The sequence below is a fragment of the Melozone crissalis genome, unplaced genomic scaffold (assembly GCF_028551555.1).
Source record: "Melozone crissalis strain CALT ecotype California unplaced genomic scaffold, PUWL_Pcris_2 ptg000014l_1, whole genome shotgun sequence".
Classification (NCBI taxonomy): domain Eukaryota; kingdom Metazoa; phylum Chordata; class Aves; order Passeriformes; family Passerellidae; genus Melozone; species Melozone crissalis.
Genome location: NW_026535792.1, coordinates 18,468,311 through 18,493,036, shown reverse-complemented (window position 1 = coordinate 18,493,036; position 24,726 = coordinate 18,468,311). Strand labels below are relative to the sequence as shown.

The 24,726-nt window shown below is 52.8% G+C and overlaps 1 protein-coding gene across 1 annotated transcript in view; it reads right to left on the bottom strand.

The window, feature by feature from the left end:
* The window catches only part of ZNF609 (zinc finger protein 609), a 163,039-nt gene that overhangs the window by 125,759 nt on the left and 12,554 nt on the right, over positions 1 to 24,726 (bottom strand). Inside the window, exon 2 of the mRNA XM_054273123.1 lies at positions 22,854 to 23,718. Coding sequence (XP_054129098.1) covers positions 22,854 to 23,600 — 747 coding nt within the window. The 5' untranslated portion in view covers positions 23,601 to 23,718. The remainder of the gene's footprint in view (positions 1 to 22,853; positions 23,719 to 24,726) is intronic.

The following is a 24,726-nucleotide window of genomic DNA, read 5'->3' as shown; positions in this document are numbered from 1 at the left end:
AGGAAGCCGCCCACTTGGCTCTCATCTCCTCTTCTTTGTAGGTTTTGCTCCAGTTGCCAGGAGAGATCCTGGTGCTTTCCAGACACAAAGCCAGCTCTGTTCCATGGCCTGATGGGGAGGTTACAAGAGAAGAGAGAGCAAGAAATGAGCCCAATCACATGACACGCAAGAATGTGGGTGAGGAAGATGGTGTCACCACATGTGTCTCATAGCAGTGGCCACAGAGAGGGGACTGGTGTCTGGAATGTGCCTCTGTCTCCCAGCACACAAGACAGATACCTCAAGCTAACACAGGAATGACAAATGTGCTGTGTCCCATGACTGCATCACCCCTACTCCCCAAACCCCAGTTTTTCAGCAAATTCTTTCCATCATGCTGTTTTTAAAACAGCACAAATCAATATTCCTATTCTGGCCGATAAGTGCTGGGCTCACCCCAACCCTTCAAGCAACAGTTTGCACCCATGTCCATCAGCTCCCATCAGGAACATGCAGGACACAGCAAATGCCACAGAAAGTTTTTCAAGCCAATTCCCAAGGTTTTATAAATTACTGAAATCAAGATGCTGCCTGCACAGAACAGTGCCCAGGCACCAACCCCAAGGCAGCACAGCATGTGCTCATATTGCCATGAAATCTCTAGCTGAGCTGCAGACGAGCAGGAACGAGCTTTCCTCGTGAACCCACAGGCTCCCATCACCTACCCTCACTCCAGACTTTAATTCCAGCCTCGAGGATGAAAAGCAGTTTTCCTGTCCTTGGCTCAAATGCCTCTCGGTGCCTCTGCTCTGATCACGGAATCACAGACTGGTTTGTGTTAGAAGCAATCTCAAAGCTCATCTAGATCCAAGCCCCCACTGCAGGCAGGGACATTTGCCAGGAGGAGGCAGAGCCTGTGCTCCTGTGGGAGCCAGGGCATGGCTGCAGGACACAGCTGGGCTGTGATGCCTCAAGGTCTCACCTGGCAGGGTCTGTGCTGCCGAGCAGCACGGCTGGGGAGGATCGATGGCTCCCTGCAGGGGAGCAGAGGAGCTGAGCCAGAGCCAGAGCCAGGCCAGAGTGTAACTCATCACCTGCAGGCCACCTACAGCCAGGGAGCACTGCAGCCACAGTGGGGCTTTCAGCACATCCCAGGGAGCAGAGGGAGCTTTGTGATTCGCATCACAGGACTGTGCCGCTCGCAGCCATGCTCTCCTTGAGAGTACTTCACATAAAAATAGAAAAATAGCTTCAAGTAGCTGCTTCATCAGCTCCTCTGGACCACACCAAGGGGAAGAGCTTGCATTGAAATCCAAATCAGCCTCCACCAAACAGGGATGGATGCTGACACCACCCATGGCTGAAGCTTTCTGTTAGTCCAATTAAGCTCCAGGAAGGTTTTTAGCCTCTAACCTCACATTTCTCAGGCTATGTGCTGGGACACCCACGGGTCAGCAAATTCCAGCTAATGAGAAATTGTTCCCTTTTGCCACAAAACAAAGCAAAATGAGAGAGAAAACAGTCACCACAGAAAAAACACCATCCAATGCCAGCAGTCACTATGCTTCCTTCCACCCAGCAGCACCTCAGACAGCACACAGACATGTCAAAATGAGATGCCAGGGGCTGGTAGGCACACAGATCAGGGAGCAGCAGGGCCAAGTTTATATTCAATCAACACTGGATTTTTAGCTGGCATCTCTAAAATAAGGCAAAGATACTGCTGGAGTTAGACCCATCATAAGCAAGCCCAGATCTCCATAAATTTCATTTCTTGCCCTGCCAAAATTTCTTTGATTCTTTAAATTACCAGCCAGCTATGGCAGAGAAATCCTAATTGCATGAGGAAGAGTGGAATGATAATAAATAAGGAAGTTTTAGCACCAAGCTTGAGTATTGGGGTTTGCTGGCCACCGCAGACCCAAACCTGGCCACACATGATTAAAATTCAACCATTCCTCTGGGGGCCAGAGGGACCACGGTGCTGTCAGCTCCAACAGGCAGCCCATGGAGGATAACACAAGTTGTGTTTGGAAATACACAACAGAGTCACAAATCAGAGCCTGGAAGGTTTTTATGCCCAGCAAGAGGGGCATAAATAGAGGGCAGGAATGGGGAGCCAATGCTGGCCTGGGAAATGAGCCATGAGCTCAGCAATGGATCAGCCCACAGTGGTCATTAAGCACCCCCTTGCCTGCATGCCAAGGGTCCCAGCTGCAGAGAGCTGAGAAAAGTCAGCAAGGAGCCAGCACTGGGCTCAACACCCTGCTGGCTGCGTGTTTCCATCTCCTCCATCTCCTCTCCTGCCTTGGAGAGAGGTGGGAGGGATCAGGGAGCTCCACATCTCCTCCCCAGGGCTCTCCCTGCCCAGTGGTTGGCTTGGAGGGATCATAAAGAGTCACTTTGACCAAGAAATGCTGAGGGTTTGGGGTCACATGCATAAAAAGAATGTCCTTAGCACAGGGGAAGCCACCATCCCACACCTCCACATCTCCAGGTTCTTTGGGAACACAGTCCCACAGTGTTTCTTGGTGTTTAATTCTTAATTAGCAATATAACTTTTTTTATAGTCTTTTTAATAGTCTTTTATATGGGATCTTAGAAAGTTAAAACAAACAAAAAAAAAAGGAACAACAAAAATACAAAGGCAAGTAGGACAAGCAGGACATCAGAGTCCCTCCCAGGAATGCCATTCTCAGTGCCATGATCTAATGGAACCCTGTAAGAGACAATTCCTCATTATCAGTGGGACAGTCTCCCAGAGCCTACTCTGGAAGTTCCACAACCCCTGCAATGGTTGTCCAACAGCTTTTGATACCTCTGCTCCAGCCTGAAGCAGCCAAAATGCATTTCTGTCTGTAATAAACCCATCTGACCTTTAATCACACTGTCTCTCCCGGAAACACACAGGCAGCATGTCCATACACATCCTCTACTGCTGCTCATACCTGAGGAAAAGGAACAATAGCTTTTTATTGATAATAATCACACAAGATGTTGTTTGGACAGAGGGAGAAGGTTCCCACAGTGCCAGTCAGCAGCTCTGGGATGGCCAGGACATGCTAATGAGCTGCTGGTCTGCAGGGTGGGGCTGGGAAAGCAGGCACTGGCCAGGGAGAACCAGGGCTTTGCAAGGCAGGAAAATGTGCATGAAGGCAAGATTGGATGGATGGATGGATGGATGGATGGATGGATGGATGGATACTTGTGCAACCCCTGTGCTCGGAGTGGTGCTGGCAGCAAAAGTCCTCCTTGCTCACCCTTCCCATCATTTGGGATCTCTGCCAACACCTGACCTGATGCTGGCTTTTACCAAGCCAAAGCAGTGAGTGGTGCCTGTCTGAACAACACTTAAGTCTTCTCTAGAGCAGAGATCATGGCAATGTCCCCTAAACATCACAGAGCTCATGTGGGGACAGCCAAAGAGCTTCCCAAGGGCCTTCAAGAGGCTGCTGGCAAAGGAGAGGGGCACAGCTGGTACAGCACATCCCAGAGATGCTTCTTGGCCAAAAAAACCAAACACTGGCATTTGAAGGGCAGTGTCTCAGGGAAGGAAGCTGATGGCTGCAGGGTTGAAAGCCTGAGAAAAGCTGCATGGGCACTGGGAAAGGACCTAGGGCTGGGAGGGGCTCAATGGGATTAAACAGTTGAAACTTGGTAAAAAGCCTGGAAATCACTCCTTTGACATGGAGGAACACCAAGGGACAGGAGGAAGAAGGGGACCAGAAGAACCTCCTGGATATGGTAACAGTAGCTAGGCAAATCAGTAACAAATAAGCCTGGGAAAAGCCAAGGGGATGCACCACACTAAGTGGAGAAGCACAGACATCCCAGAGGAGCAAGTGAAAGCCAGAGCTGGCACGCAGCTGGAGTCACGCCGAGGACACCGCCTTGGGCAGCGCTGTGCAGGCAGGGAGAGACGTGGGAGGCAGCTTGGCAGAGGGAAAAAGCCTTTCTCCATCACATCAGCAACTTCCCTTCCCACCCAGAGAGGAGCAAGGGCCCTCTCTGCCCTCTGTGCTGGCAATCTGCACAGCTCCTCACAGACTGCTGGGGTCCTGTTCCCTGAGCTGAGCATCTCCCATCTCCTGGAGCAGGGTGCTGGCAGCAATGACTTCTCTCTGAGGATACCTCCAGGAATGGGGTGTTTGGCACCCCCAAAGGATCTTTCACTGCTTCTGTAAAAAGGCTCAGCAGCACAGACCCCATTCCCAGCTCCCAGGGCAGTTTGGGAATGAGCACAGCAGAGCAGTGGAGACCTGGCTAAGTTTAACCCCCATAAAGTAGAAACCTGATGCACCCCATGACTGAGCACCAGCACTCAAAACCCAGAAAACCCACCCTTTATCACCAATCCTTGGCTTTTAAAGACTCAGGCCATTATCAGGAGGACTGGGCAGGAGTCCTGATGTCCACAAGGAACTGTGCTTCCCAGCACAAGGAACACAGCAAGACAGCAGTTTACCCAAGTGATTTTCTCTGTCTGAGGAATGACATAAAAGGGGTTGAGGGACTGGGCAAAAGCCTGCCCTGCCTCCCTGCCCTGCACAGACACTGACTGCAAGCTCACCCAGTGGCAAGGAGCCATCCAGAGCCCTGCAGCAGATATTGGATTTGCCAAGAAGCTGAAGAGAGAGAGGCGCAAGGCACGGGCAGCAGCAGGCAGTGATTTATGGAGCTGCCGTGCCTTCCCAGGTCACACATCCACAGGAGCCTCACCTCCTCCGTGGGCCAGCAGCCAGGCTGATTATCTGTCATATGCCACAGGATGCAGTGCCAACAGCCCAGCTCAGATCACCCAGCTTGCTTGCAAAAAAATAATAATAATAAATACAACCCTGTAGATCCAGGTGACCGGCTTTTGCTCAAGCCCATGCTTGCTGGTGGTAGGAGATCATCACAGCAGCCTGCAAGGAAGCAGGTAATGCCTGGAGGCTGACCCTCAGCACAGCTCCTGGAAAGCACAATGGCAGCTGGCAGCAGGAGCAGGGCTCATGGGAGCAGCTCTGCAGCTGCCTGGCACCTGCCCGTGGGTCTTCTCCCTCCTCAACTCACCCCAAACCCAGCCCTAGGGTTTCTGTGCTGTTACAGGCATCAGGATAGAGCTGGTTGCTCCATTAATCCCAACACTGGTGCAGAGCTGCAAAAGCAGGAAAACAGCCTGTGCAAAGAGGATCCTCACAGGGCTGTGTGCACAAGCCACGTGCCTTTTACAATTAGCCCCTGCTGACAAATGTGCTTTTTTCCAAAAAAAAAAATCAATTTTAAGAAATCAATTTTTCAGAAATTTAGATTTAATATGGTATTTCCTTCAAATCCTTTTTCCTCTGGCAGACCTGAGGGATAAGCTGAGAACCACCTGCACTCCAGTCACCAAGCTGAATCACGGCAGCCTGAAGGACACGAGCTTCTGGAGCTGCCTGTTGCCAACACTGCATTAACCTTTTTTTCCCCTTCCTTCTGTTTTACTGAGTAATTCCCAGATGCAGCCACTCAGCAGCAAGATGCCATTCAAAACTCCTCAGGGAGTCTCAGAGCCTTTCCTCCCACTGGGATCAACAGTGGAAAAAGGTTTGTGGTTCTTGTACGACAGTCTTGTAATGAGAATCCCATAAATTCTGAACTGTATTTCATCAGGAGTTTGTAAGGGAGAAACCAAATTTCACAGAAGAGAAACTCAAGACGTGGGTTGAGAGTTTGAGAAACCAGTTTATTGTTCTCTTGGATTCTGCCAAATGCCTTGGAGGGTGTCAACTTTTGAAGGAAGGGATATTCAGAGATCCTCCAACAAAGATGTACAACACCTGAAGCTCCTAACCTAATCACCAATGAAAATACAGCCCAAAACAGAGACCCAACCTTGAGTTTTTATAGGAACAAACAAACCCAAAAGAGCCAAACAGTCATGACTGAGAGCAAAACAGCAAAGATGTGAGAGTTTGGGTGCAGACAGGTGAGCATGACCACAAAAAAGCTTTACTCTTATTTTTTAGCCCATTTTGGCCCCATCAGCTGCATGTTGAGCTTGTGTAGACAAGAAACAGGACCAACACACTCTGTCCACAGGACACATGGCTCCTCAGAGAGATGAGACTTCATCCACATGCAATCTAAGAAACATAGTCTCATCAAAGCACCTGCCACACCTGGACCCCCTCATTAGCTAATCCAGAACCTGAATGTTTTTACACCTCAGATGTACCATGGAAGGCCACACACATGCATGAGCCATCCATTGCTCCACAGCCACGGTGAGAAGCCTGCAGTGCCAGCCAAAACTGGGACCTGGAAGGACCAGAGGTGATAATCTGGGAACAAAAATGAAACTTTGGGGTTGTGAGCCGGGCTCTGTCCCAGCCCAGCTTGCGTGCTAGAATTTTAAGAAGGGGGTTGTTTGCTAACAGCTTAAAGGATTTATGGGAAGGATTAACCATGGCTTTGCTGATGAGGGAACCAGTGGCAAACTCAGAGCAATCCCAGGAGCATGGGGAGAAGCTGGAAGAGGACAGGGAAAGGGCAGATGAGCCTACAACAACAAAAACAACAGGGACAGTTTGTTTTGCACAGTGAACTTGACTGGGAGCAGCTCTTCCCAGCAGTAACAGCTTGGTTTGGTGCCCACCAAACATGGGACAGGCAGCTCTGGAGTCCTGCCTTCACAGAGCTGGATCATTGGGTAACTGGAGGTGCCCAGGAGCCATACAAGTGAGAACATCACAGATCTCAGCCATGAGGAAAGGTGCCCAAAAAGAAGAGAGTGCAGAAGGTCTGGAGGGGAAGGATGTGGTGGTGGTGGGAGTCCTGCTCTGGAGGTGGGGGAGGAGGGAAATCCTGCTGTGAGCAGCAGGCAGCAAGGAACTGCAGATCCACAGCACTGGAAAGCTTTGTGCTCTTGCTTAAGAACTCTGTGAAGTGTCTACAACTGAATCAGGCTTATATCCAGGTGAATAACACAGATAAAAAGCAGGAGGCTACAGATCTGCTGCTGACTGCCAGAGGAACACAAACCTGGAGGGGTTTGCTCCAGGAAGCACGGGATGCTGGTTACCAGGAACACACAGAGACAGATCAATGGACTTGTCTGGCAAGCTGGAGCCCAGCAACAAGGGCATGTTCCAGCTGTGAGCAGCTAATCCACCCTCTCAACCCAGTGCAGCTGCTCAGCAAACAAGCACGGTCCCCTTAAGAGAAAGCACAATCAGCCCAGATTTAGCTGGAAGAGGGTGGGGATATCGCTGAGCTCCAAGCCATGGTCTGAACCTTATCTGCTGCTTTAATACCTATCAGTGTTGATACAGATTAAAGGATTAGTCAGGATTACTGAAGGCAACCCCCCTTGGCCCCAGGCAGTGAGGATGGGCATGGGTGCAGTGCAATTCCAGCCCTCCCCTGTGACCACAGCCCTTGGCTGCACCCTTGAAGAGAAGGAGCCTGAGAAATGCCTGAGGAGAGGCTCTCCATGAGCGATGGCAGCCTCGAAACAGACACAAGGGAGTGAGACTGGGCTCCCTGGGAAGAAAACAAACACTCACCAGCCAGAATCCAAGTGGGAGTCAGGTTTGTAGTCCCTACAGTTGCCTACCAACACAGCAAGCCTTCATGGACCAGCAGCACCACCAGAAGAAACCACCCCACCACAAACCACCCATGGCTGTTTACTCCTGCTGTGGTCCAAAGCCCTCTTTTCCTAACAACAAGCATTTGTGGACTGTCAGGAAACTGCCTGGTTAAAACCTGCTTTCGATGCCACTCAGCACAGCTTTTAATTGGATCATGTCCCTGACCCAATTCCCCACATGGTTGCACAAACCCTTGAGCGTCCATGTGGGAAGGGGTGGCCAGGAGCAGCCAGGACACCTCCTGGGGGAGCAGCAAAGCTCCAGTGACTGCACAAGGAGGCAGGAAGGCTCCTGTGCCCAGGTTTAGGCTGAACACAAACCTGTGAAGAAGCTCTCCACTGAGATCCCCCATCTTCCAAGAGATCATCACCAAATACCATCTGTATCCAGAGAGCTTGTTCCTAAAACCTGGCTGGGTTGAAAGTGGTTTAGGACAATGGCAAGACAATGAGGTGAGTTTAAAAGAGCCTTCCAACCCAAAGCAGCCTGTGAGTCTCTGAAACACTAATGGAACCACACATGGCTCCTCCAGCTTGCTTGCTTTTCTCACCAGGACAACAGCAGGGAATGGCAGAGGCACTGAAGCTGTCAGCAGCAAGAAGACAGACAATGCTGGGGCAAAAACCACAGAGAAGGACATCACTGATCTGAAATGATCACCTGCCGGAACCAAACTCAGCTTACAGAACCACAAAAAAGTTTGGGTTGGAGGGGGCCTTAAAGCTCATCCAGTTCCAAGCCCCTGCCATGGGCAGAGACACCTTCAAACTTCTCCAGGTAGTGCACTCACATCCATGTGTCAACATCCCACATCCTGCAGGGATTCAGGGATGAAACTGTGCATCAGGCCTCAAGCCCAAGGCAGTCCCCCTCTGCATCCCCACTCCCCTTCAACCATCTCCTCTGTAGGGTGAAGCCCAGGCAGCTGCTTCAGCCATTTGTTTCTTCCCATTAAACACTACCAGGCTGCACACAGCTCAGGAAGGAACATGGAGCCCTGGCCACAAAAGATACACCCAGATAAAAGACTCCTTTCCCCTGTGCAGAGAAGATCTGAGTAAGGAAGAAGACCAAAATTTTCACCTATTTGGTCACACTTCACTCAAAAGCACACACAGTACAATCACCTCACCATAAGAAACCAGCTGAAGACCTGCAGTGTTGGACATTCAAATGATACTAAAAAGTCTAACTGTGCTGAGATGTTAATTTTGGTCCCATAAAAGCAAGCAGGGTTCCATAAAAGCAAGCTGCACTGGGCATTTGGGGGCCAACAGCAGTAAATCTGACACTGGAAGAGCGTGCCAGCCCAGTGCCAGGACAGGGTGATTAAACCCTTACAAATTCTTGGCCCAGATGGAAGAGTGGCTACTTTCAGCCTCATTGGGTCACAAGCCAGCTGGAACCTTGAGTGAGCCTCCAGAGCCAGGGCCCCCATCCTGCACCATGACCCCAGGCAGGAGCCAGAAGGGCTCCCAGCCAGCACTCGTGTGTTCAGCCATCCTGGGGATTTGTGGAGCTCCACAGGCAGAGACACCAAGGTGGTTTTTGATGGTGTTTTCCAGAGTTGCTGTTCCCAGAGCCAAGAGAAATCCCTGAGTAGGAACACTGACCCACCAACACTATCTCCTCCAGGTTAATACCAACACTGTTCATGGAGTCAAGCCTACCAGGAGTAGGACTGGATGATCCTTGTGGGTTACTTCCAACTCAGGATATTCAACGGCTCATGACTTCAATCACCTGCTCACAGGCCATGGTGTGATTCCCAGGTGGGATACACAAGCCACTAGCCAAGAGTTTCAGAGCAAGTCCTCCTGTGAGCATGCTTTTAATAGCAGTGCCTTGCTGATTGTGAATTAACTGAGCTGACCCAATCCCAGTTCCTTTGGGAGAGGCACAGGCAACACACAGCCCATAGAAGTGTGTTAAGCTCCCTCCAGCAGCTCTGACTCTGCCCTTTAGGAAGCAGATGGCATCCAAACCATATTTTGCTTCAGGGCCACGCAAGTTTGGAGAACACATGCCGTGTGTACCTACATATCTCATCAAGGAAGAAGTTCAGCTCCCTGTCACTGCACAAGTTGTCAAACAAAGTCACAGCATAAGGACATGTGATTTTTAGCAAAAACACTGCCAGAAGGAGGATGACAAAGGGGGCAGCATCAAGGCTGCTGTGCTCTGCTGAGCTCGGCACCTCGGCAGGTGCTGAGAGCCAAACTACTCCAATGTGGCACCAACCTACTTTCAGATGGATCTTCATACAAACCCTCACAGATTATCTGCATCACACTGCCACCATCACATCCTCAACACCTAAAGTTACACCAGCTATCACCCTCATTACACCAGCTCGTCACAGGAGATGCCAACCCATCCATGAGCAATCCATTGTGGGGTGTGAGGAAGATGGATGTGTGCATCAGCAGTGTTCCCATTAATCCGACCACACTGCATGCAGATCTTTTCTCTCAGGGATTCAGTCACTCAGCCACAAACTCCCAAAACTTCCCTGACTGCTATTAGATCACCTCAGGCAACACGTGACAAATTCAAACACTCTTGTGGAAAATTTATAGTCCTCCAACCCCCCAGCAGGAACAACAATCTGGAGCATTTGGGGCTTCCTAGGATGGTTCTTCATGCTCACCCACAAATTGTTTTACAAGACAAAAGTCCCAAGAGCAGTACTTAGTCTCAAGCAAAGATTGTTTTTGGCAGCTTTATCAGAACACTTCTCACTCCCTTAATCTCTCCTTGGATGAAAGCACATTTAGGAAAAGAGTCCAGATGCTGGAATATCAGTAAAACAAAAAGCAGTGGTACAATGCAGTCTTGAAAAGCCCTTTACAAATAAACACAACTTGGGGGGGTTTCTGCTCAGCAATTTCTGGTTTCTGCCAGGCCCACACTCATAAACCAGAACTACATGTTCCCCTCCCCAGGAATCAGAAAACAAAAGCTGCTTTGGGTTACCCAGCTGCAGGACACACATGCAAGAACTGCTCTTGCAACTCTCCTGCCCCTAAATGGTCAAGCTACTCATACCACTCCATGGATTTTTAATCAAATATTCCAAAACAACAATTTACAAAAGGAGTTACAGCTGAGACAAGAAAGATGTTATTGGAAACTCGCCATGAGCTCTAAGTGAGGAGGATCTGGAGAGATGATGAAATCTCCCCTCACAGCAACAGGTTTGTCCACTCCTCACATATCTTAGTTTGAAACTGGACATCATCCACAAGGGCTTTGAACCTCCTAGGAGCAGCACTCACCAGCAACATGGCTTCATAGCTCAGCACCCCTGAATCACAGACCAGTTTGGGTTGGAAAGGATCTTCAAACTCATCTCTTTCCAATCTCCTGCCATGGGCAGGGACACCTCCCACTGGACCAGGGTGCTCTAACCCCTATCCAACCTGGTCTGGAACACATCCAAGGACGATGCAGCCACATTTTCTCTAGGATAGCTGTGCCAGGGCCTCACCACCCTCACAGGAAACAATTTCTTCCCAACATCCCATCTAGCAGTGGGAAGCCATTTCCCCTTGTCCTAGCACTCCAGACCCTTGTCCAAAGTCCCTCTCCAGCTCTCTTGGAGACCATTTAGGCAGTCAAAGGGGCTCTGAGGTCTTCCTGGAGCCTTCTCTTCTCCAGGAGAGCACTCCCAGCTCTCCCAGCCTGGCTGCAGAGCAGAGGAGCTCCAGCTTTCTGAGCATCTCCATGGCATTCTCTGGACTCACTCCTGCAGCTTCTGATGTTGGACCTCCAGACTGGAGGCAGCTCTGCAGGTGGGGAATCACCTGAGCAGGGCAGCGCCCCCTCCCTCCACCTGCCAGCTCCACTCCTCTGGGTGCAGCCCAGGTTGGTTTCTGGGCTACAAGCAGACACTGCCAGGTCACATCCAATGTGTCACCCACCAGTATCCCCAGGCCCCTCTCCCAGGGCCGTGCTCAGTCTATTCTCCACCCAGCCTGTTTTTGTGCTAGGGATGGCACCAGCCCAGGGCAGGACCTTGTATTTGGCCTTGCTGAACTTCATGAGCTCCACACAGACCCACCTCTCCAGCCTGCCAAGATCAACTCTTGAAGAAATCCAACCATACCACAAGAGTCTCTCGAACTCCAAGGCCACCATCAGTAAAAATTACACCAACCCCTCCTCCTGAACCACGCTGGCCATCTCCAGCAGGTCTGGGATGACTTTCATCATCTACTCCCAGAGGACTCAGCCTCATTTCCAGCTGACAAGTCTCCAGCATTTTGAAGAAGGTTTATTTTCCCCCTCCCCTCCCAGCCAGGGAGGGCAGGAATGCTAATGGCATCCCATTAAACGAGCCAGAAGAAACCCAACCCACCTGAGCCAAGGCCCTGTCTCTGCCCTCCCCATTCACTGGCAATATCAGCGTGAAGTGTGGTTGTCAGAAGATTTCTTGGGTTTCCTTAAGTTCTTCTGCCAAGTTCTGATTAAAATCCTCCTAAGTGGTTTTTCTCTTTATTCCATTTCCTAGAACTGAGAAGCAAAGCAGACCTGAGAGCAGCTCTGAGTGCTAGAGCTAACAGCCCCCAACACAGCCAAGCCATCTGAGTCTCCCACACTGGCTCATTAGGATCAAAAGGAAATTGAAAGCAACACTCCTTCCATCTCCCATATCAGACCATCAGCTCCCAGAGGAGGCTGGGATTTAATGGCCTCACTCCCTGGCAGGAGGCTGGGATTGCCCAGCTGACAGGGGCTGCTGAGCCACCTCACTGGGTGCTGCTTCAGCGTCATGTTTGAAACAGGTCAGCCAGGAAGGAACATTCCCAAAGGCTTTTGGACAACACACAACAGTGGAGCAGTGGTAAGGAATAAAGCACTGCACTGTAACACATCTCCATGCTCAAAAACATCCAATTTACTCCAGTCTCTCAGCCCTACTTGACATGCTCTGGTTCATGATGGTGACTTCAAAAGAGAAGGCAACCTCTCATTACAGGCTCCTTGTGCTACCGCCTTTTGATCTGCACCAAACTGGATCCCCCTTTGGCCAGAAAAATCTGTCTGCTTTGGTGGCCTGGAGGATGACACCATTGGTTTCTTGCCCAGAAACAGGGACCTGCAAGTCTAGTCATCTAGTCATGGTTCCTGTGGCCGAAGGCTGGAGGCCATCAGGTCACCATGAAGATGGCTCCCGGTGAGGAGAGCCCCCTCCCTGTCAGCAGGCAGATACATTTGGTCCTGGGGCTCACACACACTGTACAGGGGTGGTGCAAGGGAACCCCAAAACAGCCTCTGTTCATACAAGAAACACCAGAACCAGATGTGCTGCTGCCCTCTCTGCTGTGTCCTCCTCTTTTGCAGGGCCCCACAAAGGGAGCTGCTCCTGCCAGAGCCAAGGCATTGCTGATGAGTGCACAGCCTGAAAATCCCAACACTTCCACTTTTTAATGCTGTGAACCTCCTCATGGTCCCTGGGGGAGCAGGAATACACTGACCCTACTGAGAGACCACGTGGACAGGACACACACTGGTCCAAGCTGCTGCTGAGGGATCCATCACCGGGAACACCAACAGCTCCTGTTTTCTTGGTCTGGAGGAAGCAGCAGTGGGAGCACAGGCTGTGAGCCCCTCCAAAGCAGGGCCTCTTCCTGGGACCTGGCTCTTCCACAAGCCAGGCAGTGATCTGGCAAAGCCATGGCCTATTTGGGCATGTTTGGGTGTGGTTTCACAGGCAACCCTGGCTTTTTGTATGCAGGATCCAGACCCGGTCTGAGAGCTAAACCACCTGCTCTCCCCACTACCAAGGGGCTCCGACTCTTCCCCCAGGTCAGGCAGCTCTTCCCATGGCCACAGGGGTTTGACCAAAAGGCTGGTTTCCTTCAAAGGGCCATTCACCACTCAGCCCCTCCAGCTCCCTCACCCCACCCACAAAGAAAAGCTTCACAGCCAGCCTGTGAAACCATAAAACACTAATGCCCAAAGAGTTTCTGCACCTTGAAATGTAAATGTTGAGCAAAGAAAGAAACCTTGCTGTCAGCAAACCAGGTCCATGATACATAGACACAGTCACCCTCCTCCCCTGCAAGGCACAGAACAGCAAACAGCCCTGCAAACCCTGAAACCTCTCTCTGTGTACAAAGCCCCCATAGATGCACTGGTCCCACCCGGGCAGGAGAGGCTTTGCCAGCACAGGACAGCTGTGCTTGGTGACCCTGTCACCACGTCCAAGAGCTGCCTGGAGCCCAGCCATCCCTCCCTTTCAGCCTTGGAAAGCAATTTCCCCTGGCCTCTGAGCACACAGAGCCCAGACCCAGCGCTCTTCTGCTCCTCCAAGCCTCTCTTGGCCATTTGATCCCCAGAACTTGGCTCCAGCTTTCATAGATTCATAAAGTCTGAAGAAGACCTCCAGTGGCTGCACCTCTAGTCCAGTCATTACCCCAGTGACACCATGTTCACCACCAAACCCCAAGTGCCACAGCCACACACTTTTTGAACACTTCCAGGGATGGTGATTCCACTACTTCCTTGGGCAGCCTGTTCCAATGCCTCACCACCCTTTCACCAAACCCTTCCTTTGCTCTTTTCTCCTTGCAAAGGGGCATCCATTCTTTATACCACATGGGTCAGAGGGACACAGAAGTGCAGACCTGGGGCTTGGCCCGGATCCCAAGCTGGCAGGGCAGCACCATCTGGAAATATTTGCCTGGAGCTGGTATAGTCACAGTAGCCATGGCTCTCAGTGTGCACCATGTCTGGTGTGGGACCACATGGACATCAGAGCCTTCCCTCTGCACCACAACCATGATGGAGCATCCCAGCTGCACTGGTACCAGTGATTTTTGGGATGACCTTCCCTTTCAGATAACAGATCCCAAGACTCCATTTGCCACCATCCACAGACAACCCATTGGGTGGCTGCAGCTCTCCCTCCTCCAGTCAGGCTTGAACACAGGACCAAGCCCCAGCTCCAGGGTCCTTTTCCTGTGGGCTGATCCTAGCATGGTGACCACCAGCCACATGGCATGAAGCTGACTCCAGAACATGCCTCAGCCATCTGTTAACCAGATGAGAGGGCATTCCCAGTGTGGGAAGCAGTGTATCTGCACCCCAAAGAGTGCAGAGAGGGGAGGGTGAGCAGGGGGAGTTTGGGAACAGCGTTTGCATTGTACCTGGGGAAATAGCACAACCGCATTTCTGGGGCTAACTGGGGGAGAGAGAGCTTCCCAGAAGGAAATTACTTTCTGCCTTGGGAAAAAAACCAAAACCACAACCTGTGGTACGACAACCACGGGATTTGTAGCTGCAGTGGTGCCTTCTGCACCCTCATGCTCCCCCCAGCAAACCCCATGCTCAAGCCTGACAGCAGCAGCCAGTCCATGCAGAGGACAGGGAAACTGAGACACACAGGCTCCAGCAACTGCATTAAGGGAGGGCAGCCCAGGGGCTTCTCTTACTCCCTCAGCACCAGACAAAATCCACTTTTGAGCTTTATCACATCCCATCCCCTCACCAAAACATGGTGACCTCATGGTGATCCACATGCCAACCAGAATTCCAGCTCAGGCCTGCAGAGCAGGCATGCTCTCTGCACTGTTCACCACAACACATTCCAAGACATCCCAAGTGAACAAGGGCCAGACAGCATTTTAAGGTAAATCTAGACACCAAGTTTTAATGCCACTTCAGTGTCAAGGGCAGGGGAAAAGTCAGCAGATGTGAGTAGATGCCATCACCCACAGTACAAAAGCTCCATGGTAGCATCTTCCTGCAAAGGGATTCATCCTGCCCACAGGACACTGGGATGGAGCTGGCACCATTCAGCTGGCAAGGCTGGGGACACAGGAGGAGGAGGGATGGGGAGCACAGGCACCATGTGCTTTCCTGGGTTCAGCAGAGCTTGCCAAAGCTACTGTGAGCCCTGTGAGAGGCCAGTGAGCCCCTAAAACTTTTACAGCACAGCATGGCCCCAGCAAGGCCCCCATGCCCAGCCCCAGGTGCCACTGCCACTGCTATGCCACCATCTCCAGCCCCAGTGCCATCACCACTGCCCATGCCCCATCCATGCCAGCCCACAAGCTGAGCTCACCCCAGAAAACCCTGAGCACATTTATTTACATCGGATCAGTTCCCTGAGCTGGTCTGTGGGCAGGAATGAGTAACAGGGACAGGAATATCTCCAGCAGATGTTGTCACCGAACACAACATATCGTCAGGCTGCTGGTGGCTTTAAATCATCCCAGCCCTGGGCTGCTCTCCCAGCTGCTGCTCAACAGCTCCGAGCCCTGGGGTGGCTCCTCCTGCACCCAATGAGCGCTCAAGCTCCAGGCACTGATCACCACGGGGTAGGAATGTCACAAAACCACTCCAGAAAGTCCACAGCAATCACCACTGCCTTTTCTCCTGCCCAACCTCAGCTCTGGGAATTTATTTAAGTGCCCTCCTGCCCAACACATCTCCAGGGTTGCATGCACACAAGGATTCACAGGGAAGATGGATTTCACAGCTCCAGCCCAAAGCATCCTCGAGAGCAGCAGCAGAGCAATGCAGCACTGTGAAAGCAGTGGCACAGAAGATGTCATGCCTGCAGCAAACAGGGAAAAGGCAGCGAGTCCCCAACCAAGCAGCCTCTAAAAGCATAGGAGGGGAAATGCAGGCAGCCTGTGCTCTGCTGCCCTTTCCTGTGGCCTCCCTGGCTGCCGGGTGGAGAAGCAGCTTTGCTCATTAGCGGGTTATTCCTGGCACACTCCCCCTGCATCAGCTCCCCGGCAGGGCTGCGGGAGCAGCTCGCTGGGTTTTGAAGCCTTCGGGCTTGCACAGCGCTCCAGAGGCGCAAATCTTCCTTTAAAGAAATCTCCCTCGGCAGATAAATGGTGCTGGGTAACTGGGGTCATTAGGCTAATGAGCAGCTACCGCCAGCCTGGAAGCAAAGCAAAAAAACACCACAGAGTCTACCAGAGCCCGTTAGCCTCAAAATGTGACCCATCTCCAGCAGCTGCCATCGCTCTCAAGGGAGGAATCAGGTCCATGAGTCAGCAGGATCAATCACCCGCCGGCCTTCCCATCAAAATCTCTCATCAAAGCACTGGGGGAGCAGATTTGCAGGTCACTTGCACCAAGGAAGCTGAGAAGGGGCTGTTCCACCTCTGTCTCCCCTCTATCAGCCCCTTCATTACCACGGTGTCATTCTGCTCTCACGCTTCAGGAGCAAGGGAGGTTTTTTCTCTTCTTTCCCAGCACTGCTCCATTTCCTACCACCGTGTCCTTGACAGGGAGCCACCATGTCCTGCTGTCCATTCTGGTGGAGATTGAGCCATGTTTTGGCATGACAGCCAATTCACTGCGATACAGCAATGCTGATGGGTCGGGCATCAAAGCTAACTCAGCCTTTTAGTCCTTCCTAACACGGCCATCTGGGAAAGCAACCAGGGAAAGATGCAATTTTCCCTTTGCAAAGCCTTCAGAGGTGGGATCAGCTGGAACTCCCAGCCTGCTACATCCAGTGGTTATAAAAGAAAGCCCACATATAAATAACCTCTCAGCAGGAGCCAAAACTCCAGCAGTAACCCCATGGTTTGAAGTGAACGAGGCCAATTTCCTCCTTTGTAGCTCTTGACACATGTTGGCTGCGTGCCCCCTTCTTGCCTTGTTCCTAGAGCAGAAGGCTCTGGGCGGCGGAGCCGGGGACAATAAGGAAACGAGTGGTGTCATTCCCAAGGACTCCCAACACAGCTCTGTCAGCAGCTCTGGAGGCAGCCAATTCCAGCACTGCTGGAGAAAAAGAACCACAGCGAGAGGATCAGGCAAGAGCCGGTAGCTGCCTGCACGTCCCTGCCACCTCCCTGAGCTGCCCATGCCAGGCTGGCTGCCACTGCCTGGAAAGAAACAATCCCTGCAGAGCAAGGGATGGGAAACAACTTCTCCAGGTCCCTACCCAAGCACTGGGCTTCCCACATGCCCTGAAAATCCCTGGGGAAAACAAACAACAGGGTGAGCACCAGCTCCAAAGCCAGCTTTGGAGGGGCTGAAAAAGAAACAACTGTTTTCAGCAAAACAGCTCCACTGGGAGTTTCTCCATCCAAACTCTGGCCCCAAGACAAGGAACCTCACAGGAGTCAAAATCCCAAGCACGTCTTCAAAGCAGAAGGCTGGGACCACCCCCAATATCTCATCCAGGTTCTCCCTCACATCAGGAAATGAACCTAAGGGTGTCTGTGGCCATCTCCTGTTGGACTTGGACCCAGCAGAGGGACTGGGAGATCTCAGCTCTTCAAGCTGGAGTCACACAGGAATCCCTCACCCCAATTCTTGCCACTGCATGCACAGTCAAGTTTCATCCCTTCCCCCAGCAGTGGAAAAATGGCTGAAAAAAGGCAACCATGCTTTCACTCCAGGTAAAGCAGTAATGGTGCAGGACACCTGGCACCTGGGGGTCACACTGAGGCTGCAGGACCAGCACTGGAGGCACCACGCAGGTCTGCATCCCTGGATTAGGGCAAGAAGGTCCACAAAGGTGACACCAAAGCCACCCTGCAAACTGCTGGATAAGCCAGCAGCAGCAGGGACAGTGCAGCATTTTTGGGTGTATTTCTTTTTTGGGCAGCTGCCACTGGTGTGGTGTCACCACCCCACTGTCTGCATTGTCACCTGACCCCAAGCACTCCCTCTTGCATTTTCTCACCAGTTCTGGTGTGAACACACTGCAGTGTCCCCCATCTTACAAGAGCCCCTCTCTATCAGGGCACCCACAGCAGCGATGTCTGCTCTAAGCACGCACAGGGCATCACTATACTGTGCCTAGGGAGAAATTCAGGAGAAGAAAATGCCCCGGTGGCTTCCACCCCCTCTCCCTCAGACGGACACACGGATGAACCCACCCTCCTGGCTGCCCAAAACCGCAGCACACGTGACCCAGAGAGGCTTTTCAGAAGAGCCCAGTCTCCAGCGGCTTCTGTTTGCCTTTCCCTTGTCTGCAGCAGCATCACATCTGGATGCTCGTCAGAAGAGAAGGGAAAAAAAAAAAAAAAACACCCCTCCCTCCTCCTGCTGAACAACCTCTCAATCAAAACAAAGCCGGAGCGGCAGCCAAGAGCTGGGAGGCTCTTTTGTTTAATGCTCAACATCCCCGGGCTGGGCCAGCACGCCCCAGAGCGCCGGGAGCGGGTGCAGGGGCCCGGGGTGGGCACTGGGGTGCGTGCAGGGCTGCTGAGCAAGGGGCCAGCTCAGCCACCAGCCCCAAGGCCGGCTCAGCCACGCCACGGCAGCTGGTGGGGCAAAAGCAGCGCTGCTCCTCCGTGCACGGCCATTTTGCTGAGCTCGGCTGCTCACCGAGCTGCCATTCCCTCCCAGCACCAGTGTCCCTGCAAAGCAAAGCAAAGCAAAGCAAACTAAACCCCAGCTCAGCTCCAGCCATCCCCAGTGACCCAGGGACTGACCCAGCCACGCTCATGAGTCCACCAGCACAAGCTCTTTTCTCTCCCTGATGTGAGTATTTTAAGCTCTCACTGCTGCCCCTCCAAATATTTTTTGGAGCTCCAAGGACTGACCAAGCCCAGGCACTGACCACAGCCCAACCTTCTCGAGGTGCTCAGCCCATCCCAGAGATCCTGGAAAGTCTCAGCAGCGTTATCATCAGTGGGTTTCATCAAGATCAGCCCCATCCCTGGAGAAGTTATCGCCTGTGCCCCAACACACTGATGGCATCAGGTTTCAGGAAAGCACGTAACAAGCCAAGATCCACACCAAGAAAAAGGATATTTGGGATATTCAGCTCCTGAGGCTTCACCCCAGGAAGCAGCAACCAGAGTCATGGGGTCACACTGGCAAAACACATCCAGTGGAGCCCAAGGGCCATGTCCACAGGCTACATCACTGCTGTGTCAGACATGGCAGCAAGGGTGAACCTCCCTATGGACAGAGCCATGGAGCACCAATTGACGTGGAAAAGCATCTGGCAAAACCCAAAGCTCCTTTCTACACCCCACAAGGGCTGCCAAACCCTACAGCAAGATATTGGAAGAACACAAAAGCAGAAGTAGAGGCAAATGGGGCGAGCTGGTTGGGGCAAGAGCTGGCTGCAGCATTGAAGCACCTCATCAAGGAAAAGCACTCCCTGCCAAAGTGCTCATTATTCCAGCCATGGAGATAACAGAGCCTCCTGGCTGGCAGCTACTGGCTCAGCACACATCCCTTTTGTCTGACCCCCAGGGAGGTCACCCAGCCCAGGCTGCAGCAGTGGAGGGACAGACAGACTGCCTTTCTTCATGTGCAGATGGAGACCAGCTTCCCTGCCCGAAACGGAAGTGGGAGCAGCACAGGGTTAAGCAAAGGACAAGCTGACGGAGACCAAAGGTTGGGCTGAGTCACGCTCTGCCTGTTCCTGTTTCAGTCTGAGCAAGTTTCTCGCTTGCCAAGCAGGGTTTGTCCCCAGGCCAGAATGAACCTGCCACCTTAATCCTCTCGCTGCACTGCCTGGAGGAGCTGCCCTCCCTCCCACAGCCAGCACATACCTCTGCTCTTTGCTTGTCCTCTGGACTCCACACACAGTTCTTGGGACATGGCTGCAGCTTTTGGGAGACAGGATGAGCCCAAGGCCACATCCCCCATTGCATCCCATTGGTCCTCCACCCTGCCCCAGGCATCCACCCAGCCTCAGTCTCTTCCTCAAGACACAGAACTGCTTTCCCAGCCCTTACCATGCAGACACCTTTCTTCTCCTCGCCCACGGCTTTCCCGACCCAAAGGAAGCCATCCAGCTGCCCCCAGGAGCCCGATGAAACACAGACAATGCCTCCTCCTAAGTGACACATGTTCCTGCAGATCCAGACATCAAATCCCTTCTCAAAAACAGGGATCAGCCCTCCAGCCTGAGCTTTCAGCAAGGGGGTTATGCTTCAATCTGGACAAGTAAAATGGCAGCACCATCTCACCGGGTGTCGGCATGGAGAAGACAGAATTGTTTGTGTTAGAAGTGACCTTAATGCCCATCTTTGCCACCTCCTGCCACGGGTAGGGACACCTCCCACTAGACCAGGCTGCTTCAAGCCCTGTCCAACCTGGCCTGGAACACTTCCAGGGATGGGGCAGCCACAGTTTCCCAAGAGGAACCCATGCCAGGGCCTCACCACCCTCACAGGAAAGTGTTTCTTCCCAATACCCTATCTAGCCCTGTCTTCTCCAAGTGGGAAGCCACTGCCCCGTGTCCTGGCACTCCTTGATCAAAGTCCCTCTCCAGCTCTCCTGGAGACCATTTAGGCACTGAAGGGGCTCTGAGCTCTCCCTGGAGCCTTCTCTTCCCCAGTTGAGCACCCCCAGCTCTGCCAGCCTGGCTGCAGCTGTCAGAGCATCTCCATGGCCTCCTGTGGACTCACTCCAGCAGTTTCCCATTCTTCTCATGTTGGGATCCCATGGCTGGAGGCAGTTCTGCAGGTGCAATCTCACCTGAGCAGGGCAGAGAGGGAAAATCCCCCCCACTTCCCCTGCTGCCCACACAGGGGGAACGAGCCCGGAACACAGAGGGGTTTCCATGACTGGGGTGTGTGGAGCTTCTCATCCACCAACACCACACATCACACTGGTATCTCCAACTGCAAAGAGTTTCTGCAGCAGTATCAGTGAAAGAAATGAATCTTTAATTGCAAGAGTACAGCAAAGCCGTGCAGGGTATGACCCAAGGTCCAGCCAGCTCCAGTGTTGGCTGTCACTGCAGCCAGCACAGATGGCTATGAGGGAACATAACAGCCAAGCATGTTGAGGTATTTCCCAAACCAATTCCCAAGCTTCTGTCCTCCTCATGCTTTTCCCAAGCCAAAACACATTGCCCTGTACACCCCCCTGACGAGTTTCTCCTCCACAAACCCACTCAGGTGCCCCAAATCACAGGTGGACTTTCAGCATCCACAGTTTTTAGCAGCAGCATTCCAGACCATCATGCAAAAGAGCATCTGCTGCTCTTCCTGGTTTCATCCACTTTGGTTCCACTGCCAGAACAGACAAAGGAACAAGATGTCTCCATGCCACTCCTGAATTTTACAGGCTTCAATTACCCGCCCCAGGACGCCACTGTGCCCTCCCCACCCATCCCAGTGCCCACATTGTGATCCCCACGCCAAAGCAGAAATCCTCCCTGGGAACCTCTGGCTGCAAACATGGTGACAATGCTTTTCATACTCCCCAGCCACTGTCCTGACACCCTGGCACACGTTGATGGCAATAGGCCAAGCTGACCCAAGCACACACACTTGTGATGCTCACCCTGTGTGTGACACACGGCTTCACAGGCACACACCAGCAACACCCCCTGTGCAGCTGGCACAGAGGAAAGCACAGACCTCCACATGCTTAAAGCCTTCCCCATCTGAACCAGAAATCACATCAGCCACTGTGATTCCTCAGAAACCAGAGAAGAGTCCTGAAAAGTGGCCACATCCAGATACAGAGTAGCCACCCAGAGCCCAGCACCACCCAGACGGACAGGCAGCCACTCACCCCACTGGCCATGTGCCATTGACAGGGCTTTTTGCGCCTCTGGTGACCTGGAAGAGCAGCCTGGCCTGCTCAGCATCACTGCCACGTGTTAGCAGAGGAGTGACATGTCAAACATCACCCACAGCCACCCACCAGCCCTGGATCACCACCACAAGTGGGACAGAGCCCATGTACCATTGACAGACCTGGGAACGAGGCAGTGACTCCTGGCAGCCCTGCTCCTTGTGCTCACCCACATGCCCAGGCAGATCCCACATCCACTAATGTGTTAAGGGATCCTTCTCTGCACATGATGCAACTGGAGAGAAATACATTCCTCTGGGAGCTGCAGGAAACCTTGACACACACAGTGAAGCCAGCATGACACAGAGCACAGCACACACTCTTTGTGTCCCCTTGGGATATGTAGCAGACAAAGCACCAGGACATCACCTTGACTTCAGAGTGACAGAGGCCAGAGAGGCCTGGACCCGTTCCACACAGCCAAAGCACTGAGGAAAACCAAATCTCAGCAGGATGGTGAAGAGAACACAGTCTACAGGTGATTTATTCACATGGCTCCCAGAAGCCAAGCTTGACCAGTGTCATTCCACTGCCATGTCCAGACACCAGCACATCACGTGCCAAACCACACTCACACCAAAACCAGGAGGCACCAGCCACATGGCAGTGCTGGCCCCAGCAGTACAAGACACACAGTACCACCCCTTGACACCCACAACACCGTGTCACTGCAAAGCCATGTGAGCAGCAGCAATGGCACCCATGCCCCAACACCTTTCTTACCTTTTCTGACTTCACCTTTTTCAGCTGCCGGCACTCACTTTCTCCGTCCTCCAGCTCCGACTTTACTCCCAAGGGATTGAGCGCAGCTCCCGTGTCAATAGCTATACTCCCAAGCTGCTCAGCAGCAGCAGGCTCGGTCCCCTGGCCCCCGTCATACTGTCCCACCCTCACTGCCAGGGCCAGGGGTTGCAGCACGCTGGGCTCCTTCTCTGCCGCAGTCCCCGCACCCTCACTCCTTTCCTTCTTGCTTTTGGATGAGCCGCCCTCCTTCTCCTTCTTGGAGCCAGCCACACTGCGAGACGCCTTGGCCGACTTCTCCGAGCTCTTCGGGGCGACGGCGGGCACCAAACCACCCGAGTTCGCACCATCCCCAGAGCGTCCTTGAACCTCCTTCTTGCCACCAGCTCCCTCGCTGGGAGTGAACAGGGAGGACCCTGGGGTCGGCTTCCCACTGTCCTTACCAGTCTTGCTCCTTTTCGACTTCGATTTGCCCTCCTTGCCTTGCGGGCCTGGCACTGGGCTCACAAACTTGATGTTATCCGGTAGCGTTGCCACTGCGTTGGGTGCCGGGAGCCCCACCTCCTTGGAGCCCGACATTTCCAATTTCTGCTGATCCTTCTCCAAATCAGCGTCCAGGTCAATGATGAGATTCCCTACACCAATGTCCCACTCATCCCCGCTGTCGTACGTCTCAACCGGGTTCGCATCAATTCCTTTCCCTCCGGAAGCTCCGCTGCTCAAGGACATCTTAGAGTTAACGGCCCCTCACGATTCAAGGCTCTTCCCTGCCTCTACGCCCTGGGGGTCTCCTACGTCCTTGGGGGGCTTCCAGTGGTCCGGGTCTGCCCAGGGGACGGCATCGCTGCTGGAAGGGAGAGCAAAGAGAACAGGGTTACACACGAAGAGCCACGGACAGGCACACCTGCAGGCAGGAGAGATGCGGGCAGAGTGAAACCCCCAACCTCCCAAATCCCTCTCAGCATCCTTCTGGCACCCCCTGGGCTGGGGCTGCTCCACAGCCGCCCCCGCAGCAGCGGCCATCTGGCACCGCTCCTCGATCAATAGCAGCCCTGGCAGGTCACGGCTCTCGGCTCCAACAAGACATTACTCACACATTTCCCCGCTCACCATTTCCCTCTGAATTATCGAGCGCTGCCCCTGGGAGGGAGGATTGATTCCTCTCCTGCCAATGCCACCCAGAGGGAGGGCTCCTCTCCATGCCAGCCTCGCTGTGAGGCACAAGAGCTGCTCACCAGGGAAGTCAAGTGCCTGGGTGGGAAATAAATCCCAGGCTTACAGAGTGCCTGTGACACTTGGGACGTGTCAGAGCAATCACCAAAGGCCAAATTGCAGTGGGAAGCATAGGGGTTCCCATCCCACACCTCTGGGCAGAGAAACACAGTACCCAGATTTGGAGCATTTACCACCATTACCTCTGGTCATGATAAGCTTCCAATGGAAACAGAGATGCAATTGTATAAGTAGCCAGTCTTAACTGGGAAGAGGGGGCTCAGCCCTACCTGACCACGCCACAGCTGACCTTGGTGAGCCCAAAATATCTCCTCCCTGCTTCCCAGCCTCGCCCCCAGGGAGAGAAACAAAAAAGACACCCACGCGCAACCTGAGACAGCACCCGAGTCACGGCAATTACCCTGACGAGACATAATTAACACATGTAACAGCTTCTTCCCAGCACCGCCCAGCAAGGCCACCTGCTCTCCAGAATCCTTAAGAAATCCTTGACCACCCATTTGGATGAGGCTTCTTCCCAGCAGCACTGTCCTCCCCTTGGCTGTCAAGCTCCAGGCCTGCCTGCTCCTGGTACTATTTACAAGTGACACTTCAAAAACAGGTGACTTAAAGAGAAATGAGA